The 25,213-nt window shown below is 36.5% G+C and overlaps 1 protein-coding gene across 3 annotated transcripts in view; it reads right to left on the bottom strand.

Moving 5' to 3' along the window:
• Window positions 1-24,845, bottom strand: part of LOC129717855 (prion-like-(Q/N-rich) domain-bearing protein 25) — a 50,885-nt gene extending 26,040 nt beyond the window's left edge. The window contains exons 1-2 of one of the 3 annotated variants that reach the window (XM_055668078.1): window positions 24,361-24,845; window positions 24,235-24,294 (exon numbers count right to left, since the gene is read on the bottom strand). Coding sequence is in view for 1 of the 3 variants with exons in the window: in XM_055668075.1 (XP_055524050.1) it covers window positions 9,450-9,507 (58 nt within the window). In the remaining 2 variants the exon portion in view is untranslated. Of the gene's footprint in view, window positions 1-9,449; window positions 9,742-24,234 lie in introns of those variants that run through there. The other 2 variants (XM_055668077.1, XM_055668075.1) reach the window with 2 other exon arrangements.
• Between the last annotated feature and the right edge of the window lie 368 nt (window positions 24,846-25,213).

Below are 25,213 nucleotides of genomic sequence, written 5' to 3'. Positions count from 1 at the left end.
GAGTTGGTCACGAAAAGTATATTTTATTTTAGAACTTTGTCACGAAAAATATTCATGAATGTGTTGATAAAAATACGACACGCGATGACAACAAAATTAGAAACGTTTCTGGTTTCTCCTATAAATATCACACAGTTGAAAACATGTAAATGCAGAAAATTGTATAAGGCTCTAAGCCCCGCCATCTCGACGGTTTTTCAGCATTCCTGACCATTTACAGAACATATTCCTAATACGAATATTAATCTTCTCTTAAAGGTCACTAACATGTGTACATTTAATTTATGAAACTTCACTTTGGTTCATTAAATCTTAATGTCATGATTTATCGATCACGAAACTGAAAATATAATTCATGTGATCTAGCGTTCCACGAATGAAATTAGACATTATATTTGAATTCGTGTTTTAGTTTATGAAGTCAGTAATTTATTGCATGAAACTACAATAAAAATTTATTAAACTTAGGATAAAGTTCATTAACTTTGAATTGGATTCATCACTCTGATAAGTTGGAACTTGATTCATGATTATGCATTATTGAAATTACAATTTTTCAACTTAAAACTAAAACTCGTAAAAGATCAGATTTTGTTCACGGTCTTAGATGCCAAACCGTTACGGGTTTGAGGATTTGCGTTTGTAGTAACAAGTTCGACAGTCAGTGCTATTTATGATTTGCACGGCAAAACAAAGTAAAACATAAATTAATAAGTTTTCTTTGGCAGCTTTTCTGCAGCAGTATTATGCAAAAACCTGCCAAAGACGTTCGATACCCTAATCAATTTATAATAACATTTCAACCATTTTTGATCGTTTTTCCTAACGGATTTCATTTTTTCTGAAAAAAGTACTGTAAATCTTTATCGATGACATTAGAGAACACAAAATGTTTCTCATCTATTTTTTTTAAATGTCATTTGCATAGCATTGCATTTGCCTTGTGCATAGATGTTCTTATGGGCTGAAGATGTCATTTTGTGCTATTATTATTTTTTGTTTTTGGTCACGAATAATTTGGCGGCATCCATAAATTACGTAATACCTATAGGAGGGAGAGGGGATATATTTTTTGGCATTACGATTTGTTATATAGGGAAGGGGGAGGTAAGATCAGCCTTACGTAACAAAAAATCCATGGGGAGACTTTCCAAATATGAGCATTTTTATTTGGCATATTCTTCTACAGCGTTACGTAATTTTTATGGGGGGTAGGTTTTGGCGTTACTTTTCGTTACATATGGGGTGGGGGTCCAAAAATTGGGTTTTTAGCGTTACGTAATTTATGGATGTTGCTAAGACAATCGACGAGACAGGTGCGGTCAGTTGATTTCAGTTAGTTTTCAACTTTTGACAGCCTTAGGTATGTTCGAACGGTCGCAACTTGGATGCAACCCGGATCGAAAAGCACGAAAAACAAACGATCGGTTGCTCCAGTATGGTTTGTGACAAACCTTTACCCAATAATAAAATATCACTTTAGATTTTTTTTTCGGCATTAAAAGATTTTGTGTTTGGTTGTGTTTTGGTTTTGCAACTTGAAAAAACAATTACAAACGTACAAGCAGTGAAACGTCATCCGTGGATTGTCTTATGGATGGTTAAAAAATATTTTTAGAGACAGAACGGTTTGTTTAATCGGTGTGACTTCTTCAGAAAAGTTGCAGATAACAGTTTTATTTTACCGATAAAAGTTACATATAATATAACAAAAAAATTATTTTGCAACACAAAACAAGGAAAACAACTTGTTTTAAAGTTTTTTAAACTACAAATGGTTTATGGTTGTATGCTCCAGTGTTGCTAAACTCGCTCTAAACAAGCATGCGATACTCCAAGTAGTGTTCTCACCGCTACCGAAATCACACACACAATGGAGTACCTCCACCATTCGAACTGTCACTCGTTCTTTCACACTGTTGACGCTTGCGAGTTTTCTTCGCTCCCGAAACCATGGACACACACTCCTACTTACGGTCTTACTCGCGTGCACTCCCCTACTCACGAGCACGATCAGCCAAAAATAATTGTTTCAAGACGCATCGAAATGGCGTGGCGTGATGCAGCGGATCGATTATACTTAGGTAAACTGTGTAAATGTGTTAAAAACTGTTCCTATCAGATGCTTAAATGTTTATAAGTTGTCGTCAAAATGTCGCCTCAAATTCTGTCAGAAATCAATATGTTGAACATCATGGTTGCTTTAAACTGGGCTCCTTCGCATTATTGTGAAAAACATCAACAGGGTCTACTTATAAAAAAATTGGTCACTCAGTTATTTGTTCCTTGGTGCACATTTAAATTTCGAACTCGTACTGAGACATGAAGATCATATCAAATTTGCAATCGTCTATATCAAGGCACACCAACATTTTGATGAAGGTGTAATGTATGAACGACAAAGTTTTAACTTTTTAATTGACTAGTTCATCCTCAAAAGGACAATTAGTTTTTTAATTCAATTTAGGATATGATGCTGATCCCATCTCTGTGCTATTACTGACATTAAAAGCTGTTTTCGGACTAAAAATTTGACGACAGACAGATTTTGATTACCAACACCCCCGTTTGTGTGTTGCCAAAATACGGCAGTTTTTCACTGGAAGAATTGTCGCTAGCGCACATAAGCAGCTTTTTACTAGAAAAGGTAATACCGTTACACTTACCGCTGACGCTGCTACTACTACCGCTACTGGTACTCGCTATCGCTGCTGCCCGCTGCTACATAGTTAGCACCCATCCTTCATTAGTAAACTGATTGCTTTTTCAAGACTTTTTAATAAATTTTGTTCTATTTCTTGTAATTTTAACACTTTTCAATAACAATTTTCAATAGTAGGGTAGCGAAAGGCTTCGGCAGGTTTTCTGCAGCAATCTTAGCCACTGCCGAAGCCGTTCGCTACCTACAATAGTTCAAATAATCAAATTACAATTGTCTGTATTTAGGGGCTCATGCGTGGATAATTTTCAATTGATTGCTACAAAAACGACGGGAATGCGTTGGAAACTAAGCGGCTTATAAGCATTAAAAAACACAAATTTTGTCCCCTTTTCCGTTTTTATATTTTTATTTTCACCCCAATGTAGCCGATCTTCCTGAGAAATGTAGTTCCACATAAAAAAAACAAGTCTTTATTATGCTCAACTTTAGTGATGTGTCAAGATAGTTTACAGTTCCAAATTTCCGCTAGCGAAATTTGTCAGAAAACCTGGTTGGAGAACACACAGGTATTTCACCAATCTGCAGTTAACACTTCATGCGAAGCGAATACAACCACCACCTAACTGATTGGGGAGCGGGGGTGATAGATGCAACCGAAAGATCATTCAAATCGATCGAGTTACTGCCGCGGCTTGCAGAACTACGGTACACACATAGCTGTTTAAATTGAACAGCATTCGTTGGCACAACCGGCACATTATTTAGTTTTTCGGCAAAAAAGGCACGAATTCTTCTACCGCCTAATTTATCTTTAGAGGCGGGAAAAATAAGCATTGCCTTCCCTTGTGCGAACAAATCCTTGTGGGCACGACCGTTAATTTCACAACATTGCCAGCCGATGTGACGAAAGGCATCGCAGAAACCGCGGGACACTGGTTTCAAATCATTAATAGGCAGATGACACTCGCCGCACAGCTTCTTATCCATCAATTCTAGCAGCAATCGTATGTTCTCTGCCACAGTTGTTTCAGTTTCAACCGCACTTGATAATACTGTGTTGAGTAAATTTATGCAACCGGACACTCGTCTTATGTTTTATCAACACGTTCACTCGCGAAAACCTTGTTTTGCACATGAAATACGCTAGTCCACCTACGGTATTAATCACGGTTTCTAAACTTGCAATCACTGAATATACCGGCGCACAGTTTGACAGATATGTGTTACGTTTTTAGCAATCATGAGTCGTATTTATAAAAACGCTCTGAGTAGCTCATGATATTCAGAGTCCAACCCATGGTATCATGAGTCATAACTCATGATTCTATGAGTCCATGCGATAGCGATGTGTTACGCTTATAATAGCCATGAGTCACGTTCTTGAAAACGCTTTTCATAGCTCATGATATTCGGGGTTGACATCATGATATCATGAGTCATAGGTCATGATTCTGTCGGAAAACAACATTCATGATTTGATGATTTGAAAATGCTCGTTCTCAGCACTGGAACGGTCTATTTGGGAAAACTTGGAATTTTATTCAAGCGAAATAGTTGCTCTAAGTTTTGGTAAAGGTGCCACCCCTCTGGACCCCTCCCTGTTTTTGTGAAACGCAAATATGTCTGTGTTTATTCTAATTTTTCAAACAGATTGAGCAAACACTGGGAATTTTCATACGTATCAATTGATCCATGTATTAAATCATGTCAAGTAGATGAAGTATGGTATGTGAGAGTGAATTTTGGAGTTTCCAAATTATTTCAGTACAAAATCACAAAACTCCGTATTTTCATGAAAAATCAAATAAGAAAATCGTTCTTCAAATTTTAAAATCTACATTTTTGAAGTAAGGTCTCCTGAATCGTTACGCGATGAAATATTTATTTTAGCATGAAAATATTTAGAAAAAAAATTAGTTTAAATTCACCAAAGTACGTATTTTCATGGAAACCTGATTTTCTCAGTCTCTCACGGTAGGTTTCAACTTTCAATTTTCAACGTAGAAAACAAAATGAATATTGAGACTAGATGTGCTCCTTTCTGCGGCTGAAGACATGAACTGATATAAATTATTACAACAAAATTGCAGCGCTTGCACAAACGTGTCGCTCTTCTCTACAGCCATTCACCGCATTAAGTCATCCAAGCAGATCATCCACATGTTCATGCATCTACAACAACCACGAACGTTATCAGCAAAAAGTGAAAAAACCGGAGCACCGAGATGCGACGATTCACAGGTTGAGCGAAACAGAAACGACCTCACACGGCTTGAGACCATTTTACGAGACGTTTCAGAAATCAATTCATGTATGAAATTTTAGCAGAAAACATGGAACAGCACATACCGTGTATCCTTCCCTACCAGTTTGTAAAATGATCTGCAGGTTTACCAGTGCATACTCTCCCCTATGTAGGTAAATACGGACGCCATAAGGCTAAACCTAAATAATTACTTAGGTAATGCGTTTTAGATCGCCGTAGTCATACAAATTTGACATGGTTGAGGAAGACGGACACTTGGGGTGTGTAAGATGGACACTACGATGGTAAAGGTGTACTCTCGCAAAAAAACATGTAGTGCGTTACGTATTCTTGTGTTTTATGTGTTAGATGATAAACTTACACCATTCTACATTGTTAGAGTTTATCTATACATTGCTTGAACAATTTGGTAGGGTAAGCTAGAAGAAGACAAAAACTCACTGCCCATATGGCCTGTTTTAACTTCTAAGTGTTCCATATCTGCTGATTTCTCTTGAGGGTGTACTTGGTAAACCTCGGTAGTGCACAACCGATATTACATGTGAGAATTCTTGGAAAATCTGTGTGTCCATCTTTCCCTATCTTAGTGTGTCCGTCTTGCCCGTCCTGGTTGCAAATTTTTTAAACGATCGTAGCTCTCTATCGGAACATTAGTGTTGTGTACAGTAAGTCGTGAAGTTTGTATGTTTGAATTTTGTGGAATAAAAATTACATTTGAAAGCGCGTTCACGAAAATATTTTTTGTTTTGTTTACAAACTTGGCAGTTAGCTCGCTGAAAGCCAGCATTGCATCTCAAAAGTATTGTCACACTACTAAGTAGGTATTTGCATCACTCAACAATCATAATGCATACTAGTTTGTAAAATATCGAAAGAGTCCATCTTACCCATACTGTCCGTCTTTACCTTCTTTCCCCTACGGGAAATGTCATTTATCTTCAAACGATAATTTATACACTTATCTTACTGAACCCATTGAAATTGTTGCATATTTGAACGCTTCTACATCCTGCAGCAACCACTCACACCAAACACATTAGTTTCAGCAAAAAAAAAACTGATGAAAAAACACTTGGAATGTAAATTTTTACTAACCAGAGAATTCACATGTGCTGACGATAGCCATGCTGCCAGAGCCTCTCTAATCAAGGACTTCAATACAATAATCGAAAAATAGAAACGGATATAGACGTTTAAATGAACGCGTAGGAGAAACCTCGACGATAAAATGTAAGAGCCCGTTCGCGAATACAATAGATTTAAAAAGTGAAAAGGTTTTTAATATGAAAAAATTTAGTTAGCTTAAAGGAAATGCCTTCATCCATTTTTGTGATGGAGAAGGAATTAGATTATGGACCTCAATTTCTCACTAAAAAGGAGGAATCAATTGCGGAGGAGTTGAACGTTCGGGTGTCGACGGCCAAAGGAGGGGAAGGAGAAAACTGATCCCGGTTTTCTTTATACCATCCTTAGTAGAGGTTGATTTTTGTTTCATCCTCATAGAAATCTAGAAAGCGGAAAGAGGGGGGTATTCTCGTTGACTTGTTTGTTGATGAAAAGATACAAAAAAATGGTTTCAAAATTAAAGTAATTAGGCTACTTAAATTTCGGGTTCAACTCTTCTTCTGTAGAAAGAAAAATTAATTTGCACAAAATAGCAATTCTCAACAGCCTATCGATCTCGATGAGTTTTGTGACAATGTCTGAGTTTTTCAGCGATTGGTTTTTTTGGCTATTAACGGATTTCCGATTTTTTGTCTCAGCCAAATGAGTGCAATTTTCTGAAAAAACGTGATTTTCAAATGAAGTATGAAAATCGGTCTGAATCGCTTGAATGACAGTTGGTATGTAAGCGAACTGTCATAGTAGCGATTTCTAGCGAATTTCGGACAGTTTTAATTCGTGATTTAAAAACCGAAAAACGTTATAAAATTTTCGAAAATCACGTTTTGCTTAGAAAACGCAGCTCTTACAGATGATATAGAAAACTAGTTTAGCTAAACAACCTAATAAGGCGCAAGAAGTTGAAAACAAACTGTCCAAATTTATGACTTGTCGTTTCCAGAACGAGTTGAGAATAATTTCGCTGGCTTGCAGCAATTTCACTTTTACCTTGACACCCGGAAACTAACTCTCAGGCCCGGAGATAATCTTTGGGCTGTAAACAGCCACTGCCAAGAAACCTTGATCTGCGTTTAAATAATCCACCACAACCGCACAGCAGATGTTCCGATGTCTCGCTTTCCATATTACCAAGCGACAGATATCATCCTGAACCCGGCCAATGTTCTCAAATGATATCTACTCGGACAGTGCCCCGTTACTAGGTCGATGTATGTACAAAGAGCTCTTTTGTTGAGCTTTTTTGAATGATTCTCGTTTGGTGTTATAAATTTTTTAAATTGGCAACACTTTTTGACATCCAACCAATTGGTTATCACCTTTTGTTCCTCCCAGCGTTTAAGCTCTATTTTCACTGCACAGTTTGATATACCGCAGAAAGGTTCTGGGCCGATAAACTGTGAGTTAGATCCTTGTTTTGCAAGTTCGTCTGCCTATTCATTTCCAGCAATGCCACGCAATGTGAGAATCCATTCCCAGACAATCTTGGATGTACATTTATAAGCATCAATTGCCTTTAGCGCTGCCTGACTGTCAGAGAAAATACGAATGCATGTTTGTATTTTCTAGTCAGACACACATTCTCACATTCAATGATTGCAAAAATCTGTGCTTGAAACACTGTTGGCCAGTGTCCCATTGCCACTGAAACATTAATTCCACGATCGAAGATTCCTGCACCAGTTTTTGTGCCTATTTTTGAGCCATCTGTGAAAAATTTTCAGATTTTTCATGTTTCCATCGTGACGATTTTCTACTCAGCAGAGTGGGTTTTTCCACCAGCCGCTGCCATCCGCAACAACTTTCCGCAACAACACATAACTATTATCACTGTTAATATCCGCTCCTTTCCTTTTACTTGCCGCTTTTATCAAAACACTACCACAACAGAAACAAACACTACCCAAGCAGGAGTTGAGTGTTGACAGTGCACACTGATTAAAACGCTTTATAAAATTACCTAATTGGCCGATCCTTTTCAAACTTCCATACAATAGAGTATAACCAATTAGTAAGCTTTTGACATATTTATTTCATTCTACTTTAATGCCATAACCGTACGCTCGCACCTTACGCTTAACTTCACTCATTAGGTTCTGTACAACATTTGACTGCAGCTTTTTCTTCCTGTCCTCCTCAGATTTGGCCGCCTTGTGATGCTTCCGACGTTCCTGCTTCATAATAGTCCAGTATTTTTCGATAGGCTTCTTGAGTACGAAAGGCTTCGTACAACTCCAGAACATATATTGAATAGTGGTACGAAGCTAGATCCGGCCAGAAGCTCGCAGGTCCCTCGTGTTGCTTCAACAGAAAAAGCAGACGCTTTCGTAGATATTCCTTGAGGTAGATCTTCTTGTTTACAGCCCCGATAGTCTCGAACGGCGCCCTCCAGGTGCCACATGAGTAGATCCTCCGGAACATCAAACTTGTGCTGGCCAGTAAAGAACAGTATCCCCGAAAGCTGCCGGAAGACCGCCTTGACATAGTTCTTATCATACATGATGAGACAATGAGGCTTCGTCAGCATCTGGATGGACAGTTTCTGGGCCCGTGACATTCTCACCGTATTTCGCCGTTCGTCACCATTTGGAGACTTCTTATTCGTGCGTATGTAATCCCTCCCGGTCCATAGCTCTCTTGGACAGAATCAACTTTTTGGCCACATTTCGACCGAAGCAAGATTCCGCGTAAACGCGATACTAATGAACGTCGCTAAAAGAACATCCATTCCGACCGCATTTCTCCTTCCGTTAGAGGCTTTGCCCAAATTTTCAAGACAATATGCCAAGGTTGGTTATCAAAGAAAAAAAAAACAAAAGGGAGGGGGTAAATCGAAAATGACTTCAGTTTTTACATGAATTTTTATCTGTTTTACCTACATCGAAAAGCGAACCACAAATCCAATTTTGATCCGGATTAGATGCAAGACAGTGAGGGTTTATGTAAAGGGAGGCGGTGCAACTCCAATAGTGAGAACAATGGGGCAGCATTCCCTTCAATTAAACTGATATTAATTCCATTATCATTGATTAAATTGGACTAAAGATATTAAATCCTGTGAAAGATCGAGTAGGTACTCACATAGCACTATATAGATAAACGGCTCAGTTTACAGTAATTACAACAAATATTATTCATACACTTAGGGCAACACAATACGGCATTTGCGTGTCCAACAGCTGCCCACTGGCATACGATTACTGCTTTCGAATTGATTTTTTATCTATCACAAATTTGAAATCCTCTGAGCTGACAATTCTTTTCCGTGCCGCGTGTAACGCTACTTCATACATCATCACAACTCAATCGAGCGATCGAAAAGATAACTGAACGTATTCCAAATTCGAATTGATAAAAATAACTTCAACGAAACAAATAGTAATATGTACAAGCACAAACCTTTTGCGTGCGTAACACGGACACCGATTGTTTCGGGCGGCTTTAAGTAAATCAGCATTAACACGGCGACTGTCGTTCGATTGTTCCGCGGTGCTCATTCAGGGCGCGGAAAACCTTCTCGACCTCTGCTGGTTACATTGCTCCACCTGTGTCTACTATTCGATATCGGCCATGCGCCAGGAAGATAACTCTTCAACTGTTTAGAACACACAATACGGCAATCAAACGCGGATAACCGTCCAGCAGAAAATGAGTAGTCACTTCCACACGAACACGCGCGAGGAAAGAAAAACTAGACAACGAATAGAAGCGAAAAAAAACCCGATACCCCGATGTTCAGCCCGAACACAAACCAACGACTCCCGAGTAAACAGGAGAAACCACAACATAAATATGATTACAACCAGCAAATTGCCTTCAGCTCGACATTGTTTTTATTGGTGGGTGCCATTTTCCCGAGTGGCGCATAGTCTTCTTGTCAGCGTCGATGGTTCGACAGTCTATAAGTTGCTGTAGTTAAGAATTCTGCAGCCACCTCTACCGTTTTAGTTGACTGAAATTGTGTATAATGAAACCAGCAGCTCGATAATCCTACGGTTTTTTGACGAATCAACCAGACAGCCATTCTCTGCCTGAGGGAAACAACAACAGCGTAAACGCACGAGGTAGTAAATTTATTTGATCGTTAAATCATCAATGAATCAAACACGGACGGTACGGCATTTGCTTGCTAACATCCATGCATTAGAAGCGGTCTCGAGTGTAGTTACCGTTAATTCCAGATTAAAATCGCCTGGTAATCCTCAGCTGGCGGTGATTAGAACGTTATTGTCAACATGCTGAGTGAGAATTTATTTTTTCACTTTTATACGTTTAGAGAGGATTGTAAAATAAACCTAGTTAACGACGAAACTGCGCACTTTTGTACAGTGTAGTGAGAAGTTTTAAAATTCGTCCAATACCTATTGCATAAATAATTGATATCGAAACCTCGAAAGAAAACTGTCATAGATTTAATCGATATCAATGACGTGCTTGTTTCGATGCGTTACAATCGTCACGCCACGTTGTTTTGTCCCGATGATTACCCACGCATCGCTTTGCTGGTGGTGAAATTCGATGCTGGATGATCTCAAAGTTTTTTTAAAGAATAACCGGAGAAGAACTCAACATTTGTGATTTATCATAAAGTAGTCAAACATGTCAAATTTCACGAACATTCCAAATTAGGGTAAGGAATGGATTAACCAGGGTTCACTATTTTCATCAGTCGCGAAAAACGGACCTCAAATTCGAAAATTTCGAAGACGGGAATGAAAACCCTTTCTACAAGCATAATACCGTTCATCAAAGAAAATTTTTGAATAAACACCAATTGAAAGGAAAAATCTGAAGAAAACCCCCTGCAAAACAGATGCAAATCGCTTAGCATACGTTCGAAGGGATTGTAATAGTCGATTGGAAACTTTGACGGATTATTATAAATGTTTATCAAATCAGTTTCATTATATAAAAAGTAAGTTCTGACAGAAAAAAAAAGAAATAGTTAACAAATTCATATAGTTTTGTTTGTATGTCGCCTTATACATTTCGAGTATTTCATCTCAATACACAGGAGACTGCACAAGCTGCTAAAAATTGGTGCCGTACCCTATTTGGGCTCAATTTTCAATTCCTCGGAACATAGTTTGATACATAGTCGCGAATTTTCGCGATCGTGATAATAATCGCGATAATTTGCAAGAATGTGCTCTCACAGCTCCGGTGTTTAAGTACGAGCAAAACTCACTTCGACAAAAAACTGTGCTTATTAAATGAGCTATCTGCTTACTAAAAAAATGAGCGCGATTGATAATTTACATGTATCTGAGTTCACAAATGTGGTAGATCTAAATATGAATTAGAAGTGATTCTATCAAGACGTTAATACTCATTTTTGTGGATTTTAACACTTGCGCCAACGGGCATCATGACTGACTTAAAGAAACAATCATACAAGGGAGAAAGTCCCTACACTAGGTTTTTTTTTTCTATTTTTGAGGTTACTTAAGACCATTTACAAATAAAGACAAGTTTTACGAGTAACAAGATGCGTTACTAACGTCTTGCTGTTAGTCAATAGAGGGAGCAAACTGCAAGTCGATTATAACATATCTAAAGTGTGATGAATCAAGCTGATACCCCAAGTAACAATTTAAGTCGTATTGCATTCTTTTAGCGGTTTTCATGACCAATTTCGCAAAATTGCTGTTAAAACTGAAAATACTATCAGAACCTCCAGATGACCGCTATAAGTTTGCTTTACAGCCAGGTGGCCCACTCTTGCCAAGCTTATTGAATCAATTATAAAAATGGCAATAAAACTGCTTTAAAACCACATGGAAAGAGTACCGCATACTATAAGCAACTGGCATTACCTCTTTAAGAGCGCAATAAGTTTGGTTGCATTATTGCGCTCTGCTACTTGCCACAATAAGTCCAAATCAACTTTTCATTGCTTGACAGCCGTTATAAGTTGATTTGTTGTGCCGTTCCTGCACACACACCAGAACATCACGCCACTTTTTTAAATAAGGAAATCTCTCGTCGCGGGAGAAATGTTTCACCTGTGTTGGTTATCATCGTGCAATCGATTTTATTTGATGGTGATATTGTAGAAAGATAAGGAATAAGGAGGGGTTTTTGGTAGGTTTTGTAGCTCTCAAGCATATGCGCATGAAATTTTGTCGTGCATTTTGAGATCATAGGCGCTTAAAATTTATGCGCCATCAAAATAGTACGGGCTTACAAAAATGACCTCATTGTTAGCAAAAATGAATTGGATTGTTGCAGCTCAGTTTTTCAGAAAAAAATCTAGCCGTGTTCTTCAATACAGAGATAGATCAAAATCAACTTTGGACGTTCAATTTATTTGTTAGTCAGACGACGATTCGGTTTTCCTTTCAAGATTATAAAAAGTTTCAAAAATATCAATATGGCGCGGTTGGTAATTAGTTGGCATTAATCGTAGCCGCAATAAGCCTAGTTCAATGATATATATGTTGTAAGGTGCGGCAAAGGTTGGATGCCTGCATTATTAGAGAAAAATATGGTAAATCCCTGAGGCCTAGACAACTTTATTTTTATGAAAAATCTGACATCACACCGACGATAATGAGGAATCGACCGACGATAATGAGGAATCAACAAATTTTGATATAAATAGGAAGGTGCACGAAAAATGCAACGATACATACTTAGTTTAATTGAATATTGAATATATTTCGAAATATATCAATAGTGTCTTGCCCCTACCTCATTTTTAAGGACGCATAATTTAACGATATAGGAAATTATTTGCCACCAAAACAAGACAAACTGGCGATAAAATTAAAAAAAAAAACTACCGAAAAGTACTAAGTTTGCTGTGTTACTTTATTAGATTTTTGGAGTTCTACGTCATCAATGTTCACAAATGCGCTGCAAGATGCTCTAAAGCATTTTACACACATCTTACGGAGACCGCGACAGAATTCTGCATGACACTAAACCAACTCAGCCGCTTTTGCCTCACCTGTATGTATATCATTGCCTGCATATATTTGTTTACAAGTTTGACAGGTTAAAACTGGGCATTTGAATGACCGCAATAAAACTGGTTTTTTATGTTATATGACAACAAGCTGGAGTAGTTTTAAGGGGCAATAGATAGTAATAATAAAACCAATAATAAAGCAAAATCGCATTGACTTTTGCCGGTTTTATTGGAAGTTTTATTAGCGTTTTATTGACAGCTATCAGTGTTCATTACGACTTGCTATTTTTGGCAACGGGTTTAACCGCCATAAAACCGTTGGTAATATACATTGCTGTGATAAAACTGTTAGAAAACCAAGTAGCTTTAGAATTGTTACTTGGGACATATTTAAACGTAACGGTTTGACACTCGAGTGATTTTATTGTAGCGTCATATACTTTTGCGTGCAAATGTTTGGCAGATGAAGCGCACCGAGATTTAAAAAAAAAGTATACAGAAATGCTGCTCTCCGTTAAACAACGTGCGATGTTGATGACTGCCCCGACTGCTACCCACAGCTTACTTTGGTATTAGGAGTTGCAAAAAGGGAAGATCTTAATTGCGTACATAATAATAAGAGAAAAAACTCTCGTGGTGTCAATAAATAGCAATTTTCTTAATTTTGCATTTAGAACTGATTTTGTTAGCTTAGATAAATGTATTAACTTCTATGTCGAGTTTGTACTTAGGAGTTAAGCTACAGGTAGCTCGGATTTCTCCACTGGCTTTTGAAAATTGTTCCGAATTCCAGGGGGTGGATGGCGCTCTAGAAGAGCATTACACCAGGAAACGCCAAAAAACGTTGAAAAACTATTGAGAAAAAGTCGAAGATTTTAAAGACACCAAAAAACAAAAAGCGTTAAGAGCTTTGAGAAACTAAAATGTTAAAAATCTTGAATAAGTATCGAAACTATAAAAAGCATAGTTTTCAAAAATGTTGAATGTTGCAGCAAGTCGAAAATTTCTGATGGAAAAATGTTTTCAAAAGTGTCATAAACTTTAGAACAACCTTTAACAACATCCAGAAGCATCAAGAATATCAAAAATGTATTTATTATTCAAAATGTAAGATTTGTCTGAAAAGAAAACGCAGTGAATGACGAAAACCACTAAAACATTAAATTATCACAACTGTCAGAAATAGTTGAAAAATGAAAAAAAAAATTCAAAAAGTTCGAACGTCCCTCGTTTTTTATTAAAATGTCACAAACGCCTAATATGTCAAAAATATCAAGAATCTCAGCGTCAATAACCTTGAAAAAGCGTGTTGAGATGAAAAAGAAAAAAAGAGAAAAGTATGCCAAAACACATAGGAAACCCCTAAATAAAAAACGAAGAAACGTCAATGAACGTCATGAAGCGTAAAAATATAAAAAAAAAACAATAAAAGGTTCAATGAAATTTTAAGATTGGAGAAACGTAAAAAAAAAACAAACGTCAAAAACGCTCCAATACCGCAAAAAAGTCTAAAACGTCGAAAACGGGTCAAAAACGTAAAAAATATTTAAAAAGTCAAATATTTGGAAAACTTTAAAAAGCACCAAAAATATTATATTTAAATGTAAATTTCATACGTAACTTCCATGATGTCATTCCATACGAAGTGTACACTTACATATTACATGGGCACGATCATCACAGATTTCACTGAAAGTTGGGGAAGAAGTACTGATAGGTGACTCTTGAAGAAAAAAAGCCAAGGAATCCAGAAAAAAACATCATCATTTTTATCCGGAAGTGTTGCCAGATATATTTTATTTGTTATTTAAATTTAAATGAGCATTTTTCGGCAAAGCAGCAAATTTTATTTAAAATTCAATAGTTTATCGTGCTCGTCGAACGATTTTACGTGAGGAACACCTATCACTCCGAGGATATATGAGCCAATCTTGAGATATTACATGTCAACGGGAACAGTTTTCTTAATTTATACCAAACAAGCATATTCATTTGAAGAAGCCTGTTGACTTTGTAACCCAAAGAACAACCCAAGAAATGATTCTTAGCATTTTTCTGGTTTTTAAGGAACAGAAAAAATTCTTCTTTTCTTGCGGCAGTTGAAACAATTAATTTTTGTTTTGCCGAACAAAGTGATTTTCTATACTCCAAAATGAGAATAGTAAAACTCATCTCACTCTTGAGTTGATTAATCACAAAATTGAATTCAAATGTGTAAATTGTGGGGGAAATCACAAATCTAATTTCTTTAATTGTCCTGTAAGGTCAAAAATTATTGCTTCTAGACAACGTAGGAATTCTAAACAACCTATTGTCAATGTGGGTAATCAAAAGATTTTCAGTACTGTTCAGGCATCACCAGCACTTTCATTAGCAGGTGTGTCTGTAGGTAATAATTTAAATTCAGATAACAAATTTCAGAAAAATAATCCTGTTCAGGCAACACCAGGCTGTTCATATGCCAGTGTCCTTTCAGGTAATATTTCAAATTCAAACAGTAACAAACCATTCGTGTTTGGTGCTGAAAAATCAGCCAGTATTGATTTAGGTAATCCAACTCCCGAAAAGATTGAATACCTGCAACAATCCATGCTGCAGCTAATGTCCGTTTTGTTGAACTGTAACTCGATGTACGAGGCTGTTCAAGAAGGTATAAAATTTACAACTAATATTGTTATGAAATTGAAATTCAGCAATGATTTTAAATTTTCTAAATTGGAATGCTCGCTCTTTAAAAGCGGAAGAGGATGAATTTTTCAATTTTTTAACAGTCCACGATGTGCGTATTGCAGTTGTGACTGAAACGCTTTTAAAGCCAAATATCAAACTAAAAAAGAACCCAAATTTTATAGTTCATAGGTTTGATAGAATTGATGTTGCCGGTGGTGGAGTTGCAATAGTTATCCACCGTCGAATAAAACATCGTGTTTTACCCCATCTTGAAACCAAAGTTATCGAGAGTTTGGGAATTGAAATTGAAACAAGTATTGGCATTTTATTTATAGCCGCAGTGTATTTGCCTTTACAATGCACTGGTGAGCGAAAAAATTATTTCAAGGGAGATTTGCAAAAACTCACAAGAAATAAATCTAAATTTTTAATCATCGGTGATTTTAATGCGAAATATCGATCTTGGAATAATGCTCAAAGCAATTCCAATGGGAAAATATTGTTTAATGATTGCTCGGCTGGATTTTATTCAGTTTTATTTCCAAATGGTTCTACATGTTATTCTTCTATTAGGAATCCATCTACAATTGATTTGGTACTAACAAATCAGAGTCATTCATGCAGTGATTTATTAACTCATGCTGACTTTGATTCTGATCATCTTCCCATAACATTTCCTATTTCCCATGAAACTATTTTAAATCCCACTAGATCTGTAGTTAATTATCACAAGACTAATTGGGATAGATATCGTTCTACGATCGAGGAAAATTTGAATGATGATATTATTTTACAAAATAGTGCTGACATTGACAGAGCATTAGATAATTTTAGCCGCTTAATACTTAATGCCCGGAATTTATCAGTTCCTAAGGCTCGAGTGAAACTCAATGCACCAATTATTGACAGTGAACTTCAACTTCTTATACGTTTGAAGAACATACGGAGACGTCAATACCAAAGATCTCGTGATCCTGCTTTGAAAATTATTTTTCAAGAATTACAAAAGGAAATTAAACATAGATTCACTCTCTTGCGAAATGAGAATTTCATGAGAGAAGTTGGAAGCTTTCGAAAGTTCTTAAGAAACCTTCGAAGCCCATTCCAGTCCTTAAAGATGGTGATTGCATTTTTCTAACGAATGAACAAAAATCTCAAAAACTTGCTCAGCAGTTTGAGAGTGTTCATAACTCCAATTTGAACGTAGTAAGTCCTAATGAAAATGAAGTAAACCAAAAGTATGTTCAGATCACCACCCAAGAATTTCTTTCCGAAGAGGTATTGGAGACAAACTTGAATGAGGTGCGAACTATTCTCAAAAAATTCAAAAACATGAAAGCACCAGGAGATGATGGGATTCTCTATATCCTCATCAAAAGACTTCCCGAAAACTCTTTAAATTTCTTGGTAAAAATTTTTAACAGATGCTTTGCACTAGCACATTTTCCTACGAAATGGAAAAATGCCAAAGTCACTCCAATTTTAAAACCCAAAAAGAATCCAGCTGAGGCATCAAGTTATCGACCAATTAGTTTACTTTCCTCTATTAGCAAACTTTTTGAAAGAATAATTCTTAATAGAATGATAACACATAATAATGAGAACTCAATTTTTGCAAATGAGCAGTTTGGTTTTCGCCATGGACATTCCACTACTCATCAGTTACTTAGAGTAACAAATATGATTCGAACTAATAAATCTGAAGGCTATTCGACTGGAGCTGCTCTTCTAGATATAGAAAAGGCATTCGACAGTGTTTGGCATAAAGGTTTAATAGCTTAAATGTCAAATTTCAGTTTTCCGCTTTACCTTACAAAAATGATACAAAGTTATTTAACTGACCGCACTCTCCAGGTTAACTATCTAAATGGTAAATCTAAAAGATTGCCTGTTAGAGCTGGTGTGCCTCAGGGGAGTATCTTGGGCCCAATCTTATATAACATTTTTACTTCTGATCTTCCTGATTTACCACCAGGTTGTGAGGAATCTTTGTTTTGTGACGATACAAGCATTTCCGCAAAAGGAAAAAGCCTTCGTGTTATATGCAGTCGGCTACAAAAAAGTTTAGATATATTTTCTTCATACTTGCAGAAATGGAAGATTTCCCCTAATGCTTCTAAAACACAGTTAATTATTTTGCCTCATAAGCCAAGAGTTTCATTTCTCAAACCCACCCATAACCACGTTATTAAGATGAACGGTGTGGTCTTAAATTGATCTGATCAAGTTAAATACTCAGGGCTAATTTATGATAAGAATCTTACTTTCAAGGAGCACATTGAAAATATCCAGTCAAAGTGCAATAAGTACATCAAATGTTTATATCCTCTTATCAACAGGAATTCTAGACTTTGTCTCAAGAATAGACTGGTAATTTACAAACAAATTTTTAGGCCAGCAATGTTATATGCAGTTCCCATCTGGACAAGTTGTTGTACAACCAGGAAGAAGACACTTCAAAGGATTCAGAATAAACTTTTGAAAATGATTTTGAAGCGTCCTCCCTGGTTTAGCACGAACGAGCTACATAGGCTCACTAATGAAGAAACATTAGAAAATATGTCAAGCCAAATTATTAACAAATTCCGACAAAAATCGTTGCAATCCTCAATTGCAACGATTAACTCACTTCATAGTCAGTAAGATAGTTTTAAGTTTATTTTAAGTTTCGTTTTATTCCCTTTATTCCTTTTTTTTTCTTGACAAGTAGGTTTAATAATTTTCCTACAATTACATTATCTTAACTGCGAAAGCTAATAACATTCAATAATACTAAAAAGCGTACAAATATATATAATTGTGTTGAAATGTCACCATTTGTGGCAGAACACACAATACTAATTCTGAATAGATATTTTAGTACATAAATAAATCATTACAAACTCCCCCCCCCCCCCCTATAAAAAAAACACAAAATTGAAACTTTTACAACAAACAATGGAATTTCTACTACAAATAATGGAACAACTTTACTGAAAACACTGTAGCTCTGCTACAGTTTTTCTAGGTCAACACAATTTTGATCACGTTTTTGCAGCTTTGGAAACAGTGTCCGTTGTTTGGTTTTATATTGTTTTGTTCTAATGGTGGCTCATATTACCTATGTCGCACAGTGGTACGAAATCAAAAACAGTAGGACATTGGCGTTTGTGACGAAACGCATGGTTTTAGCTTTTCGATGTCTTCTAGAAAGTTCCTCAATTCTATGAGTAATTTATATGGGTGGTAAAATTATTTGTTTAAGGGGGATGTACACCAAAATAAAAATAATAACTTTTTTTATTTCTTGATGAACCTGGAAACTTACTTCCGACACATTGTAGAACTAGTTATTTCGAGCAACTTTGTAGAAGATTAAAAAATTCTATCTCTTAACCTGACAAAGTTATAAGGTATAAAAGTTAACCACCCCCTTAAAATGAGTTTTTAGGTGATAAAGCTTTTATTTGCCACATTTTTTTTAGAAGAAAGTGTATCGCTATCTCTTAATTTGGAGGAGTTATGTCTGTTTTTGCAATTTTGTGACACAATTTTCAAGAGATCATAACTCGAGGAAAGGCAGATATTGGCAGCTACTTTTAGTTTCATTTTTTTCGGATACTTATTCCCTCCAATTGTGTATATATGTCGTACTGGGATCAAAGGGGATTCATAATTATTTTCTCGGAAATTAAGTTGCAACTTTTATGGAATTTGAGCATTTTTTAATCAACTTTTTTTTTTTAATCGGACAATCGGTGCCCTAAATGAGTAAGCCATGGACGTTTGGTGATTTGACAGGTGCTCGGAAATATAAGCGAAGTGTTGAAATGTGTAACTTTAAAAAATTCAAAATTCGAGTTGTTTAAACGTCTGGTTTAAGTCAGATTCGCGAGTGCGAAAGGGAAATGTTATGAAATTGGTACAGAATAAAATTGGTTGAGAAAAATTGGACGTGAAATTATGTTATTACAATATGCGAACAAAAAATTTTACCACCCAAATAAAGTACTCATAAATCTGAGGAACTTTCTAGAAGACATCGAAAAGCTAAAATCATGCGTTTCGTCACAAACACCAATGTCCTACTATTTTTGATTTCGTCCCAATGTGTGTCGGAGTGATAGGTGTTGTTGACGTACCATTTCCCGAGTAACCTGATGAAACTGTCTTATTTCAAATGAATTAACTGCATTTGCCGAAAAATGCAAGTTTAGTGTTAAATTACAAAAATTGGCAACTTGGCAACACTTCCGGTCAAACATGATATTTTTTCTAAACTTCTCCGTTTATTTGTGTGTGTGTGGGAACCTTTCTAGATCCCACTGTCTGGCAGTGATATAATAAAAAAAAAGTTGCAAATTAAAAAATGTAAGATATTTATTTGCAATGCATTGAAACAGCACTGTCTGTCCACTCGGACCTGCACACAAGCTTCCATGCAAGCTCCTTTCAATTGTCACTTGCTATGTATGAAGTACAATTTTGGAAGTAACAAAAAGATCACTTTTAAACTACCTCCCGCATGTGCACTATACTTATCATTAGCAGCATCGTTTTAGTTCCTCTATCATACGTGATTCCGTAGTCCCGATTGCACCACTAAAATTTGTTTTTTCACGAGCCGATACAGGATTGACTCTACACCAGGGTTGATATTTGTTGACACTCTTGAGTGAAAGTGAAAAAAAGCATCCATAAACGTTATTTTTTTACAATCCTTTCAGAGTTCTCCCTTCCCGCTTTTTGCATGGAAGTGAACTGTCAAAACACCTCATCATATTTCATGTGACGAAAGCAAGACATCAAAATCAGTTTATCAGTTAACGAAGATTGTCAAGGCATCGGTCAGTGTCAGTGAAAAAGTGTTTCGGTGAGGTTCATTTTGGTTGAGTCGACTGTTTGTTTTTCTTTTTCGCTTTGAAGTGAAGATCATTTGGTTGGATTTGTCGTCAAATTTTATTCCGTAACCGTGAACGATGCGCGCGATCTATTTCATATGAGTATAACAGCACGTTACTAGGACGAAAATCTAGTGTATCTGAAAGAGCGCTGCGATCATTGGAAGTGAAAATTGAAAATGATTGGCTGTAATTTTCGAAGAATTTTGCTGAGGAAAATGACTTTTATCAGCACTGCTCTACACTGCTTAAAGCAGTCTTCTGAAGTTCTCGGTTTATTTTCTCCAAAAATCACCTTTACACTATATTTCGGACATCTTACGTCTATAAATTGTAAAGAAAAAAAAGAAGGTTTCGAACAAAGTATGTGTTTGGGATTTTTTTAAAGTGAAACTGGATGAATAATTTGCGCAACTTCGAGCAAAATCTGTAATGGTTTTGTCAAAGTTTGTGTTTTTTCGAGGGCACCCAAATAATAAAAAAAAAACACAATAAATCAATGATGGCATAAACTCGTGCAAAGTTGAATTGAGTAACCTTTTTCCAGATTTGAAATCAACTTGAATCTGATTCCTCACAATAGTTTGAGTTTTTTTGCACCGCACACTCTGATCGATTGAGTTCAAGTGCATGCAATGCATGCAGTGCACGATGTATTCAACGATGAAGGCGATGATGTGACGCGATGAGTTCAGTTTTCACGTCGAATTTTTGCTTTCAAAGGACAATGCAACAAACTGTTGCAGCAGACACGTCGCGAATTTCAACGCAATTTAATTTCCATGCAGTTGTTGTTATGCAGGATTAAAATTCAAATCTAACTTAAGTGTATTGCACTGTTAGTAGGGTTTATGTGCAACCGAAAATAAATGTGCAAGCAAGTATTAAAACTCACTTGGACACGAGCACAAAGTCACACTGCCTACTCTGCTAAAAATGTCTAAATGTTAAAATAAGTTGAAATGTCAAATATTGGCTAAAAGAGCATGAAAAAAAAAACGTAAACAAACACTACAACAAACGTCGAAACGACATGGAAACCTAAGGGGCGACATCTGGCTTCTTACTCTTCTTCCTCATCCACCTCGATGATCACTGTTGTATTTTTCGAAAGTGATGCCATTCACTCGGAAAATACATGAATGTTTTTAATGCTTGAATGTTTTTAATTTTTTATCACCATCATGCACAATTCCTTCTGCAGGCGACAGTTTTACCGTCTGTGGGTTAGCGGAGAATCTGCATCTTTAATATACTTGAAATCGAAAGTGTCATCCATCAATGATTATGAATCATTCATTGACCCAACTGCATTGTACTCTCCGCACAAGCAATATGCTTCAACAGGTATATTTCAAACTTAATCCAGAACGGATTCAAAAGTAGAAATAAGCTCGCACTACACACGACATTGAGCAGCGGTATGCTGTTCTTATGCTTCACGCAAAACCGTAATTGATATAAGTGATGATCAAAGTCGGATCTCTTACTACACCCGTATTTGTACGCTCTATACTTTATTTTGAATGTTCACTTGAAATTATTTTAGAATATAACAGGTGACATCATAAAAAATAAAAATCAAAACAACAAAACATGTTGTTCAGCAACACTGCCAGCAAGCCTGATGATAAATTTTAACGCACTCGGGGTTTTTGATTTCAACCAATCAGTGAGTGGTTCCCAAAGTGGATGCAAATCTATACCCAGTTGTCTCTCCTTAGATGGAAACGAAAGTAAAACAATAAAAAAAATCAAAAACTACCAGAAAAACATCGAAAAAAATTGCACTAGAGCTTTTGTCAACCATTTGTTGATACCAGCGTTGCAAAGCGAGCGAGAAACAAAAACTTTCGCCTACTTTCTGCTTGAGAACGCGATATATGCTACGCTTCTCAAGTCTTTTGCTTCTCAAGTCTACTGCTGCACCGGCTCACAAAAACTCTTTTGTCTTGCTACTCAGCGACTGTGACAGAGTACGCGAGTTCCTGCTTGCGAGTAGGAGTGCTCGACTAAAATTGTTAGATTAGGAGGAGTCCTTGAAAAAATAAGCTCGAAAACGAAAAGGCTTTCTTCATCTACCCGGTTTCTGTTCGTGCTCCGACAGCCGATCGCACTGCTTTGGTAAGCTTTGCAATCTAATGCATAACCAGCCGAAGAAAACCGCTGCCGAAGTAGTCCAATACCCTTTTCGAAATATTTTTTGTCCCTCCGCAACTAACGAGAAGTACACGCGAGTAGGAGAGTTGTCATTATGACGGAATGCCAGAGAAAGAAAATAATACCTGAAAGTGGATCATACGTACCTAATTACTAGTTATATTTAATTACTGCAATTTCGGATTTATGAATATTTAAAATAACTATATCTCATTAACGGTCAATCCTACAATTTGAAGATAAAAACCTCTTTCCCGAAAAAAAAAAACAAATTATCTAGCACCATATTCAGAAAATAGGACCCGAATGACAAATGTTAAAAGGTCAGAAAAAAATATTTAGAAAATGGAAGTCACCATCATCTGTAGGAAAGAAATTAAAGCTACCAGAATACATTTTTAAAAGATATTTTTATGCTGAACAATATTGCCGAAGACATAAACACTGTGTTGAGGAATTATAAGTTTTCTTTTACACCAACGAACCAATTTGCGCTGCAGAGTAAAACTTCGACATAAATTTTACGTTACTGTTTTATATAGGGTAATCTTATACCAACGACTGCGGCAACAATATAGGCTGGGTGTTTCAGACATAACTTAACATGTATACAGAAAACTCGTTAGAAAGTTGCGCAAAATGATACCAAAATGAAGAAAAAGCATCGTAAAATCGTAAAAGAATTCTTCAGATTTCAATTTTATAGTATGTATAAGCGTCAGATGTCGGAACACGTTGCTGTTCAACCTCACCTAGGATAAATATTGTCACTGGAAAAAATAATAAAGTAATACACATTAGATAGTTTCCTGAGTGAGTAGTGAAATTACGGTACACGGTTTACACAAACTAATGAGAATGAAATTTTCACATCCCATCATTTATTCCTGCATGGGCGTTGTCTGGCGCAAATTCAAAGTACCTATCTATAACAGCTGCCATGTCACCATTCCGAAAGTTTTTAACATCAATATTTCATATTCAGCCTTGAACATACTTTGATGAAGTTAAGGTAAGGGGGAATGAGCTCTGGGGGGGTACTGAATAAACTCTAAAACTACGTTCTAAAACATTTACTTTTGCACTTTTTTTAACTTTGATAAAAATATTTCGTTGGTAATTTTGTCCGAAACCTTGATTTAATATATTATAAATCAAACAAATGGTCTCGGAGATTTTAAGCAAACACAAAAACACGTGTGAAGTATATAAGGCATTACATATGCACGTTAAATGACAGATCGATTAGACTAGACTATTTTTAATTTAGATGTGACGTTAAACTTTTGTAATGCTACTCTTCAAAATACTCAATCATTCTGAACGGAAATAGGAGAACGTGCCATAGTTTTTTAATCGCATTTTTAAGCTTAACTCGTTAGTAAGTGCTATAATTCACAAAATATCTAACTTTGACCATCAATAATTTAAAAAAAAAAACATCATGTTACTAGTTTCAAATGCTAGCGAGAGTTGAAATTTAGTATTTTCAAGGTCCTTCTCCAATTGAAAGTGTAAAAGAAAAAAAAAACACTGCAATGTAATCAAAATGCTAGCTCACCTGTTTCACTAAAGCAGTAAGTTCCCGTGTAACAAGGTAATCATTTATGGAGATGCTACTCTGCACGCAATGAAATGAAAAATAAATTTTCTACTAGTTGATAACTTTTCACACGCTGAACCGTACAGCCGTAAATTGTACCGTGAATCGTAACTTCAATCAGTTGTATCAAAGCCACACTACATTCAGCACCATATTCACAACACAATCTATGCTATTGGACACTGGTAAACTGTTCTCATGTGACGGTAACGATTTTATCACCAATCTTATAAATTAGCTTTACTCTAGTTTAGCTTCACTCGCGATTTGATACCAATAAAACCACCGAGTTTCGTTCGGTTTCCTTCCACGAACTAGTGGAAAAACTATAACGTTATTACTCTACCGCTTCAAACGTGCGACTGCTCCGTTGATTGATAGTGTATGTATTCCACGTTCAATACATCTCGGCTAACCGGAGAGAATCCCGAGACCGACGACAAATTTCTTGTTTCCGCTTTATTTCAATAATTTATCATATCTCGAATAAAACCGGCAGAATATATTAACCGTTGAAGCTCGTCATTATGCAGATGCGCCAGTATTATATTATCGACAGGCAAGCGGTTTTTCCGAAACTAGACGAAAAAGTGACTAAAACCCGGAATATCCACCAAGCTGGCACGCAGGCAACGGAATCTAGCCGTACGATAACTACTCTCTCCTATTGATTGTACCTACTCTCGCGGCAAACCGAATACAGTGACTATCGTAAATGATAATTTATTTATCACTCTTTCTTTCATTCGTTCTCTCGTGCCCACAAAAGTTCATCGATTGTTTTTCGACTGCCGGTTTGTTAGATTGCAACCTGCTCCTTTGGTATTGTTCATTTTCACGAAGGAGGTGCCCAGCCCGGGAACCTTAACGGGTGTGGCAGGAGCCTAATCAAAGTGGTTTTGTTTAGCGACGAGTGACCACGCGCCTCCATCGAAAC

The sequence above is a fragment of the Wyeomyia smithii genome, chromosome 1 (genome assembly GCF_029784165.1).
Source record: "Wyeomyia smithii strain HCP4-BCI-WySm-NY-G18 chromosome 1, ASM2978416v1, whole genome shotgun sequence".
NCBI classification, from domain to species: domain Eukaryota; kingdom Metazoa; phylum Arthropoda; class Insecta; order Diptera; family Culicidae; genus Wyeomyia; species Wyeomyia smithii.
The sequence above is the reverse complement of the archived record's forward strand: the minus strand, read 5'-3'. Positions and strand labels throughout refer to the sequence as shown.